General features: G+C 36.7%; 1 protein-coding gene across 2 annotated transcripts; it reads left to right on the top strand.

Annotated features, from left to right (window-relative positions):
- The first annotated feature begins 1,341 nt into the window (after positions 1 to 1,341).
- On the top strand, positions 1,342 to 11,127 carry LOC146526181 (adhesion G-protein coupled receptor G2-like). Of its 2 annotated transcripts, XM_085181999.1 has the most exons (12): positions 1,342 to 1,604; positions 2,402 to 2,546; positions 2,988 to 3,107; positions 4,221 to 4,328; positions 4,471 to 4,516; positions 4,689 to 4,783; positions 6,260 to 6,381; positions 6,629 to 6,897; positions 6,969 to 7,065; positions 7,595 to 7,724; positions 8,612 to 8,768; positions 10,525 to 11,127. In XM_085181999.1, the coding sequence occupies exons 1-12, from the start codon at positions 1,552 to 1,554 to the stop codon at positions 10,617 to 10,619; spliced, it is 1,437 nt and encodes a 478-aa protein (XP_085038125.1). In that variant the 5' UTR covers positions 1,342 to 1,551; the 3' UTR covers positions 10,620 to 11,127. The 2 variants fall into 2 exon arrangements, with proteins under 2 accessions (XP_085038125.1, XP_085038204.1); XM_085182078.1 differs by lacking the exons at positions 1,342 to 1,604; positions 2,402 to 2,546 and having other exon boundaries at positions 2,746 to 3,107; positions 10,525 to 11,126.
- Positions 11,128 to 11,562: the final 435 nt, after the last annotated feature.

The raw sequence follows: 11,562 nt of genomic DNA, 5'->3' as shown, positions 1-11,562 counted from the left end.
AAGGTTTGCTTTATCTCCCATCAACGTCTCAAGAGTGTGGAGGGGGCAAACACTTTTACACAGGGCGGTGTAGGTCTGACAGAAAGGAGAGTTTCACTGGTCCTGCCCACCCACTTAAGATCAATGCAAAACGAGTTTGACACCACTGCTCTCTAGCGTTTATACTCGGGAGTTAAAGTGGGCTGGAAGGATTTCAGGTGTCTTGGTTGTGGTACTTAAGAATCTAGCTGGAGATACAGAAGAAGATTCTGTTACACAGTGTGTTGCTAGCTAAAGGTAAAGCTGCTGTATTTCATGGAGAGAGAAAAGAGTGCGAGATCAATTCATTCAGAGATCCAGAAAGTTGTAGAAAGACAGACAGGACAGGAGAGGGAGAAGACAGGTCAGAGTTAAAGATAAGCACTGCTCAGTGACGCTTGATAAACTGCAGGTTGCTGTCAATTGTAAAGACAGTATAAACAGTATAGTGTCAGTGTATAGGGGATGGACATCAACCATGATAGCTTGTGAAACTGCTGACATCCTGCACAAAGAAAAGCTGCTGAAGTTATTAATTATTGTGAGAACTAGGGAGAAGTTAAAGAGCAAGACCTCAGAGGACAACTATGTAGTAAAGGAGGACATGCAGAGGGTTGGTGTGAGAAAGGAGAATGCTATGGTTTGGGTGAGATGGAGGAAGATGATCCAGTGTGCCAAACCCTAAAGCAAGCAGTCAAATAATAATAATAATAATAATAATAATAATTGTTGGTGATGTTTCTCCATCAGTGCTGTTAAGTATTTTTCCGAAGAAAATTATCTGTGTCCTCGTAGACTTTAGACAGTTGTTAGAACCCACAGATTTCACAAAAATGTGTCTCTTAAATTCAAAAGTCTTATGTTTTAGTGCTTCTTAATAACACCTTAAGCTCATCAGGCAGTATTTGCTTTGACGGAGGGTGAACTTCTTCCATAACCTAAACTTATTATTGTTTGTAAAGCACAGATACTGTTTTAAATTAATTCTCTGCACTTCACAGCATGAAGTGGTGGCTTCTCTTTTGGCTGGTGTTTTTCCTGTCACACCAACCTTCTGCATGTCACAAACCACCAGTCTGTGAAAAGAAACAAGGTCCACCAGGTCGGGATTTCTGCAAGGACAAGTGCAAGGGCAACAGTAAGATGCTTTACTATTAATATTTAAGGCTCATGTTTCCATGCCTCAGGTTATAAGTAACCCCCCCCCCCCCCCCCCCCCACACACACACACACACACACCACCACCACCTGTTGTACATTCCCCTTTATGTTAATTTACAGAATGTCCTCAGCCGACAAACGGTGTCAGAACTGTACCAGACCATGGTAGAGGTACCTGTTGTGGCAGTAAACAGGAAGGCAGTACACGGAAAAGTGCTAAGCCATTTTAATCACACACACACAGTCAAATCTTTGTGATTGGATAAAACAGTAATTAAGAAGCTACCAAAGTTCTCAAGTGAAACTCAATGTTATAAAAATGTGTTTATGATTAATTAATTTATTAATTTATTTTTTACAGGGAAATGCTGTATGGAACTTTTAAACAACTTTTTTAAAAACAGAAGCTGTGATGGCGCTGTCAAGTAAACACTTTCCTTCTAAATAACTTTTTTTGAGTTTTCTATTTTGAAAAACTGTTAGATTAAATATGTGTATAGGAGCAAAATCAAAAGGGTTGAGATGTTAATGTGTTTCAGATGGTTTATGGCAGGGGTGTCAAACTCAATCAGACAAGGGGCCAAAACCCAAAGCACACTTTAGTTCGCAGGCAAACAGGATTTACTGAACAGATTAAAACTGAAAGTTTTTTTTAACATGAATATGAACAAAAACAGGACAGGATACAATATTCTTTCTTAGAAAATGACTGAAATAACTAAAAAATACATCCTGTCAAATGTATAAAGATTTAAAATATGAAGTTGCTCCAAAAATGAAAATAAAAACAGGTCACTAGTGTCCCGTTATACTGCCACTGTATCAGCTCCATTTGAACCTGTAAAAATGCAGTTCTGTCGTCGGCAGCAAATGGGTTGTGATGCAGCTTGAAATTTATTTTCTTTTTCTGGTTTACTTTCCAAAGCACAGTGTGCACTTATAAGTGCAGCTTTACTTGAAACTCCTTCACTGCATCAGCACATCAGTGATCATGCAAATCTGCAATTGGCAGATTTCCTCATTCTGCTCACAAACTCTTTTCCCTGACTTAGTTTCTGCACCTTTGTAAAATACACCATGTTGCCAAACTCTAAATCTATTTTCCGGGATTTGACCTGCTGGCCTTGACTTTGACACCTTTGGTCTGTGGTGTGTAATTAATGTAAGATTTTTAATCAGAATGTGGCATTCTGATTTTTTTTTTCTTATCCTTTTCAACAAGGGCCATTGAGGAGCTGCAAGAGACTCTAGAGGAAGAAGAAATAAACGGGACCAGTTCATCAATTATTTCTGACACTGTTGTTGCCCTACAGTATAAACCCAATGGTACCTTTAGAGGCCTCGACATTTATGCCAGCGATAATCAGGTGTTTAAAAAATAATTTCATAGTGTAATGTGACAATGATATTTTAAGCTGTTCACAATGTTTAGCAGCAAAACTGGCAATGGTTGAGATTGTTTACATCCTATTGATGTCCAAATGTGCATGTATTTTTAGTTACTTTTGTCCTTATTGTCGCTAAGCCACAAAACACCTTGTTTGATAATGCTTTAGCTATGAAATATCTGAACATGTTCTTTATACTGTAGATTAAACTTTCCTGCTGCTTTGCATTTCGGAGTCTGTGAACATTAATGACTTTCCTCAAGTTCCAGCAATTTGAGATCATTTGGACTAAAATGGCTGAAGAGCAGTTTTGGATTTTCATTAAATTTCTAATGCACGTTTAGATATATGCTAAGTTGAGAATAATGTTACTGTTATTCACATCATCTTCCTGTTTTTGGCACGTTGATGCATATGCAGGTACAACCAGGCCAGGCTCCTCCCAGCAGCAGAGTGAGAGTTCAGCTGCCGAGTGAACTGAAAGCTGGACCAAACAACAAGATTGTGTTCTGCATGATTAAGTGGCCTGAAATAAACCAGGTCAGAAATTAAACTCTGTTATACAAAATTTTGAATTTTATACAGACATAGATTTTACACTGTAAATTAAACTACTATCGTTTGCTGATTTAGCTTGTTTTATATATATATATATATATATATATATATATATATATATATATATATATATGTAATAAAATCAATTCTACACACATTACATGTCAATTGTTTTAATTTAGCTGCTTATACACCAAAAGTGCCTCAGCCTCAGCTTCATTTGGAAATATATGATAATTATCGGATAGAGTTGCTGGCAGAACAGTAAAGTGATTGTTTTTATGTTCATGTCAGGAAGACAGATGCGTAGATTTTTATAAAGATTTATTTGGAACCTGCCGTGCCTCTGCACATCAAACTAGTGACAAAATTATGGCAATTTATTGTGAGTTAACTCGCACAGATATCTTCATGTGGAGAAACAGTTTTAAAATTGCAATGATTATTTACCCTGCTGTATATTCAAAATACCTTTATACCATATAATAGCATTTCACCCAAGCTACAAATATTAATTCATATATGCAGTACATGAAAACTCCAACACATGTAACAATGTACAAATAACTTTGTGTCCAGTACGTTATTGCCTCCATGATTTAATTAATGGATTGGATGTGTCTCATGAAGGAGTAATAAGTTTGGACTTAACATTGTTCTTTATGGTTTAATGTCTTCATATTTTAAACATAAAAGAATGTTTTGCCACAGGAACATTAAGTGAAATAGTGTTAGTCATTTATTTGCTTACATTAAATTAGTTTAATTTAATACATTAAAAGACAGCTATGGGAACTGCTCTAATCAGTAAGAGTTAATCAATTTGTTCAACTTTCAAACAGGAAGAGGATGAGTTATATATTTAAACGCAAATGTGCTGAAGGTCTTTAGCAATAATGCACAAAATATAAATGTGGTATATATTAAAGACACTTCTATGTATATTTTTATGTAGAAAAGTTGGTACACTAGGGAAAAATCACTACAACCTTTTAATAAAATGTAAATTACATTAAAATTATTTCATAATAGACAAAAAATCTTAAATAAATATTTTCTCAAAAAACAAACTGATGAATGTGTGTTTTATTGCAGACTGACGTTTATGACAGAAGACTGTTTGGCCTGAGTGTGCAGGGCCAGAACATATCAGGACTACAGCAGCGTGTCAACATCACCATAAACCTAACCAAGGACATAAATGTACTTAATGTTGTCATTTACTGCAGATGTGCCTTTTACAATATTATATTATTAAATATATTTTATCTTTTGTTTAGCAAAAGTTAATAAAAAAAAGGTAGGCATATATAGTATTTAAACATGCAATATTTCTGTGTCACAGGTCACCCAAGAACCCTCGTGTCAGTTCCTTAACTTCTCAACAAACAGTGAGTAACCAAGCATCACATCTGCCAAGAATAATGTAAAACATTAATATTTTTTTAAATAAACTTCAGTCATTGTTGTTTGTAGTTTGTCTTAAGATCACAAAGCTGAGCTGATCTGACTTGGATATAAAAACATCTTATGTATAACTGATCTCTATTTCTGATGTATCAGCTTTTAGTGAGGATGGATGCATTACTCTATGGACTCATGGTCAGAATAATGTCACCTGTTCCTGTGACCATCTCACATACTTTGCTGTGCTCCTGGTAGGAGGGACAATTTTTCATTCTAAAAAAGTGGAATTTCAGGACTTACATGTCTTTAAACTTGAGGGAAACTCGACCAACAAAATATAGACAAACACCTCAGTAATAAAATGGGAAATCTCTTTTAGCAGGTGTGTTGCTAACAATCCAACAAGTTCATGCTGAGGTGGACACAGTTTAGCTATCTGGTTCTGATGCTTTGGTAAAAAGTTGTTGTGTGTAATGGCCAACTTCAGCCTTAACTCACATAGTCAAACTTTCTATTGTAATTCCTTTAAGCAGTTGTCAAATTTTTGAAGAATAATTTCTTGAAGGACATTCAAAGCTCTTTTTTGGATGTTGTCTGCCTCTTGCTCCACTCTCTGTCAGGATGATTGGATAATAATGCTTCAATAATGTTGTGTTTTTTCTTCTCTTCTACACTTTAACTGTAGTAATAGTATCTTTGGAATCATTTTAATGCTGAAACTGTCAACACATAGTATTGCATGGACAAACAAAATCTGACAGTACCTTTACTGTGTTCATAATAAACATGACAGAGCCCCCGCTGTGTCTTACAGACAGCTGCAGAAACTCACTGTTGTACCTCTCTCCTGACCTCCTCCATATAAAAAAATGTGAACCAAAAAATGTCATTCCTCCATCAGGCATGTTACCAGTGATTTTCATTACAGTTCTTATGTAATTTAATGTGCATCAGCCTTTTTTGAAGAATGGCTTTTTGACAGGTTTTTTTTAACTCACCCATTAGAAGCTAAATATAAAGACATGAGGTGTGACTCAAGACTTTCATAGTACTGACTTTACAGTATGTTTAATATATGTTAAAACAAAAAAGATTCATTTATGCTGTACAACGTACAACACTCATCTCTTGCCAAAATGTTTCCTCAACTATAGTGTGTTATTAAGAATGTAGCTGCACTGGGTGTGCCCTGCCTACGTCGTGTGATTCCTGATACTATCACTAGATGCCCCAATGTGAACAAAAGTAATCTTTTTCTGCTACAAATGCTCCCTTTACACCATGACTACAATCTTCATTCTTTTGTTAGTATCATCTGTTCTCACGCACAGTTCATTGGCTCATTGATTTGTCATTGATTATCTTATCTGTGACTTACTTTTCCTCATCTACATCTTTGTTTTACAACACCTAATTTACTGAAAGCTTTCTGAAATAAAAACCGTGTTCAGGGTGCTGTGATTTTAATTTGATATAGCCAAAGACTTGAATAATTAAGAAAAGAAATACTAAAACTGGACAAACAAGACTGTATTTCCCCAATCACGTGTCTCCTGTTTATTTTATTGTATCGAACTGTACTGTTACATACACTTCCTCTATTCCTGTTGCTTATTTTGTATTGACTTTACTGCTTCACTGTTTGCGTGTCTTATGTTTAATTTCTACTGACTACTTCTCACAATCAAAATGCTGCAAAATAAAGTGAGTGTGTATTTTCTGCACAGCTGCCTGTTTCTGGGTTCCTCTCACCTAAAGACCAGGAGATTTTAACATACATCACTTGGATTGGCTGCAGTCTCTCTCTCTTTGCCCTGGTCATCACTGTTTTGCTCTTCATCACAAATAGGTAATTTATTTAATGACATTCTTCATCCTTTCTGTCTCTGCTTTTCTTATTCCTATCCCATTGACTATTCAGCATGTACTATCCAGTCCTGACTTTTTTTAACACCAATGTCAATTAATAACCTTTTTCTTTGTTTTAATCTTTGTTCCTTATCACATCATACATGTAGATTTGGTCTAATTGTATTCCAAACAGAATAATACTAAAACAGATGTGACTTACCATGAATCACATCTGCATTTTCCAGAAAGGTCAGAGAAGATGTTTCTATGAGGGTCCACATCAACCTCGTGATTGCCCTGATCCTCCTCAACCTGCATTTCCTGCTAAGTTCCACAGTGGCAGCAGTGTCCTCCACTGGGGTCTGTTTATATTTGGCTCTTGCCCTTCACTACTCCCTGCTGACCACTTTCAGCTGGATGGCTGTGGAGGGATTTCATCTCTACCTTCTCTTAGTCAGAGTCTTCAACATCTACATCAAGAGATACCTGCTCAAACTCAGTGTGGTGGGATGGGGTGAGTGGAATAATTTAAGCATGAAGCTCTTTATCATCATCATCATCTAAATAACTGTTCTTGTGTTTCAGGTGTTCCTGCAGTCATTGTGTCAGTGGTGGTGATCATAAACAGAGGCTTTTATGGTCTTGTCTCTCTGGACACATCTAAATCCAACAACACTGACATGTAAGGAAAATATCTACAAGCATCTAAAATTGAATAAAGAAAATTTAAAATAACAATTCATATTTATTTATTAACTGTTGGTGTACGCATCAGAGTGTAGAGGGAAAAGTGTCATACAAGGGATAGGAATCAAACTCAATTTTACCAAACACTTATTTGCCTATACTGAGTAGTCTCTGGTATATTTCACCACATGCATCTAAATTATCCGCTATACCCACCCCCAAAAAAGTTAATTCGGTTCATCTGGATGTAATGTTTTCAGTAGGAGAAACATTTCATCACTCATTCAAATGATGGGAAAGGCTGGGGAAACCTGCAGTCAGCTGATACTGAAGAAGTCACTTGGATGAGTGACGAAAAGTTTCTTGCAATGAAAACACCACGTCCATATGAACAGAATCAACCTTTTGGGTCGATTTTCCATCCTGGATGATTGAGCATGCATCAATACGCCTGCAATAAGATTTCTATTACAGAAAGTACTTCTTAACTGAAACATGGGTCATCTGAACTCCCTTTCTTTTAGATGCTATATAACCAATTACAATGTCAAGATGGGGACTACACTGGGACCATTCATCTTGGTGTTCCTCTTTAACATGATCATGTTTGCGGTGACAATCAGACGAGTTTGGACTCTACGCAAAAGCACAGAGGTACTGGGGAAGTTTTGTGTTGCTATTGTCAACATGCCCTATGAAAGCTTAACAATAACAATAATGAATTAGTCTTATAAACAACTGGTAGTTTTATATAACAAGAAAAATAAAGGCTAACTCTAGTCATTACTATTGTTAATTTTTATTTTACATTAGTCGTTCCTTTTAAAGGATGAACTGTGGGATGGGTTGTCTGTTAGCTTTTAAGACCCAGTAAATTCTCAGAAAAAATAAAGGAACACTTTTTATTCAGAGTGTAGCATTAAGCCAACTTGATGAAGTAAACTTCTGGGATACTGATGTGGTCAGTTAAGTAGCAGAGGGAGTGTTAGTCAGCCTCAGCTAATTTGACGTTAATGAAATAAACAGTGAGAGCTATGGATGCCATTAGATATCAGGATATCCTTGATCCAATGTCAGACCCTAAATTGGATCAGTGGTTTCTTGGTTCCTCCTGGTGCATGACAATTCAAAGACTCATTTGGCAGTTCCTGAAGGAAGAAAGACCTGATACCATTAACTGCCCCCACACCTATCTGACCTAAATTCAATAGAACACCTCTGGGACATTATGTTTTGGTCCATCCGATGGTGCCAGGTTACAGCTTAACTGTCCAGAAGCTCAGTGATGCACTGGTCCAGATCTGTGAGGAGATCCTTAAAGACACCATCCAACATCTCATTTTTTTTCCAATGAGATCTGTTGTGGTTTTAAAGTGTTCCTTTAAATCTTTTCAGCACTGTATTGTATTTTGTAGTCATTTATCTAAAAACAAACAAACAAACAAAAAAAACATACTTTAGTATTGACTATTTAAACACATTTGTCTTACTGTGTGAGATTGTATATAATCTCCTGTGTCATTCTATATTTGGCAAATCAGTTTGGGCAGAGTAACCGTGACAGAGCCAAGAAAGACATTTGTACCCTGCTGGGAGTCATGACTCTGCTCGGCATTACCTGGAGCCTGGTCTTCTTCTCTTTTGGATACCTGACTACTCCTGGCCTCTACCTCTTCTGCATCCTGAACTCACTGCAAGGTCTGTATAACCATTTGTATGTTAAGGCAAGGCAAGTTTATTTATATTGCACAATTCAACAACAAGGTGATTCAAAGTGTTTTACAGAGACATTAAAGAACAAAAACAAATAAAAAGCATGATTTAAAATTGAAAAAAAAAGGAAGGAACAGTAGATAAAATCAGTAGTTAAAATGTAAGTTTTGAAATTTAAGCTTAAAAGTAAAACAGTGTGGATTTGGCTTTATTCAAATGCAGCTGAGAACAGGTGAGTCTTCAACCTGGATTTAAATAAACGGAGTGTTTCAGCTGATCTGAGGCTTTCTGGGAGTTTGTTCCAGATATAAGGAGCATAAAAGCTGAATGCAGCTTCTCCGTGTCTGGTTCTGTCAAAAAAACGGATCCAGATGACCTGAGGGATCTGGAAGGATCATACTGGGTCAGGAGGTCACTGATGTATTTTGGTCCTAAACCATTCAGAGCTTTATAGATCAGCATCAGAAGTTTAAAGTCTATCCTCTGACGGACAGGCAGCCAGTGTAAAGACCTCAGAGCTGGACTGATGTGGTCCACTTTTTTGGTCTTAGTGAGGACTCGAGCAGCAGAGTTCTGAATGAGCTGTAGTTGTCTGACTGATTTTTTAGGTAGACCTGTAAAGATGCTGTTACAGTAATCAAGCCTACTAAAGATGAATGCATGGACTAGTTTTTCCAGGTCCTGTTGAGACATCAGATCTTTTATCCTTGATATATTCTTGAGGTGGTAGTAAGCTGACTTTGTTATTGTCTTAATGTGTTTTTCTAAGTTTAGGTCTGCATCCATCACTACACCCAAATTTCTCGCCTGGTTTGTGGTTTTTAGGTGTATAGATTGAAGTTCTCTGGTGACCTGTAATCGTTTTTCTTTGGATCCAAAGACTATTACTTCAGTTTTATTTTTGTTTAGCTGGAGAAAATTGTGACACAACCAGTCATTAATTTCCTCAATGCATTTACCAAGAGCCTGTACAGGGCCTTGGTCTCCTGGTGACATTGTGATATATATTTGTGTGTCATCTGCATAGCTGTGATAGTTTATTTTGTTGTTCTTTATAATCTGTGCCAGTGGGAGCATGTAAATGTTAAACAGAAGGAGTACCCTGTATTTAGTTTAGTCATGTTTCTGTATTTTCCATGGTTAGTTATCTCACTTCCTGTTTTCTTTTAGAGTTTGTGTTCCTTGTTTGTTGTCATGAGTTTTACTTCCCTTGTGTTGTCTGATCATTCTGTTCAGCCATGTCTTGTTCTCCCCACCTCTCTTCGTTCCTCAAATCAACCTTCAGTATGTATATTATCACTGTCTCTGTGGATCCTTTTCAAAAAGCACCTGATTCTGTTACTTGCTTCCCAGTGTTTTTGTTCTTCCTTTCTTTGCTCCTGCATCTCTCCTTGGCTTCATGTTCTAGTTGGTGTGTTTTTAAATCTGTAGACTTCAGTTTCCCTTTGTACTCATGTTAGTCAGCCTGTGGTGTTTTCTCATTGTACATGTACAATGACAATAAAGGTCTATTCTATTCTATTAAACTATTCTATTAAATGAATGACTTACTTTAAGTTTCAATCAATCTGTCTCCAAGCGTCTGCGTTTTGGTCCTTCACAACTTACACTCTGCACATCGTGCAGATTCTGACACACAGATGAATTACTACTTTCATTTTCAAATGTGCATACTCATTGCATCTCCTGTACACAGTCTAAACATTTACTTCTCTTCCTCTCTCTTGCTTGTTCCATGCAGGTTTCTTCATCTTCCTGTGGTTTATGATGTCACTGAGAAAGGCTAAAACCGCAGTTACTAAGACAAGCAGTGAAATACGAACCACCAGCACCTAGCTTACACACAACTACCAATACCCCAAGATGTGACTATGTGTGTGCTGTTGGAATGTTTAATGTAATATTAACTTAGAAACATTGTTGTATACATGAGTTTAAGAAGAAATTGTATCAGATAAGATATCAACTGACACTAAAAAAATGTATGTGAATGTATTAAGTGTGAAGATTTTAACAGCTCAAATTTAGTTTGAGTTTTCTTTTTATTGCAATAGAGTTTTTGTGGCAAGCGGTTTATCTTATTGTTAGAGGATAGATCACCTGTCTCTTTTTACACCCGCTTTCAGAGATCAGAGGCAAAACAACATAAAATTGCTATTTTGTCACATTTTCACCAGTCTGCACATTAGATCTTAGTTTTAAATGAAACTCACTTGGCATTAGTTTAGTATTTTAAGAGGCTGTTATGTTGATTGATTGCACATACAGCATTTTGCTTTATTGTAATTGAACTGGTCTGAAAATTATTTTATATTAAAGCACATTGTGAATCACTAAAGGCTGTGGTGTTAGTAATAACAGTAATAGCTGTCTTATTACCTTCACCCTATGGACATTTACGAGTTACGGGCATTCTAAAGTGAAAATCTCAGTTTTGTTCAGTATCATTATCATATGGTAACTCATAGTTTAAATATCTAAAGCTGCTCAGAGACACTTACAACATGAAAGGTCTCTTCTTTACCCACACTTTGATAACATATGGTTACTGTATAACCTTGGTTCTCTTAGTGAAAGACTATCTCTCCACACCATCACATATTCCATATGTACGGGGTACGACTCCCCTTGGTCGTGGCACAAGGATACTTACTTAAGACACTCCGGCACGCCCAGCTACACCCCACAGCTCATGTATAAAACAGCTGTGCAGACTTGACACCGGTGATAGTTTGATCAGAGGGCGGCCTGACAGTGGAGAGATAGTTTCTCGCTAAAA

The sequence above is a fragment of the Neolamprologus multifasciatus genome, chromosome 1, assembly GCF_963576455.1.
Source record: "Neolamprologus multifasciatus chromosome 1, fNeoMul1.2, whole genome shotgun sequence".
Classification (NCBI taxonomy): Eukaryota; Metazoa; Chordata; class Actinopteri; order Cichliformes; family Cichlidae; genus Neolamprologus; species Neolamprologus multifasciatus.
The sequence above is the reverse complement of the archived record's forward strand: the minus strand, read 5'-3'. Positions and strand labels throughout refer to the sequence as shown.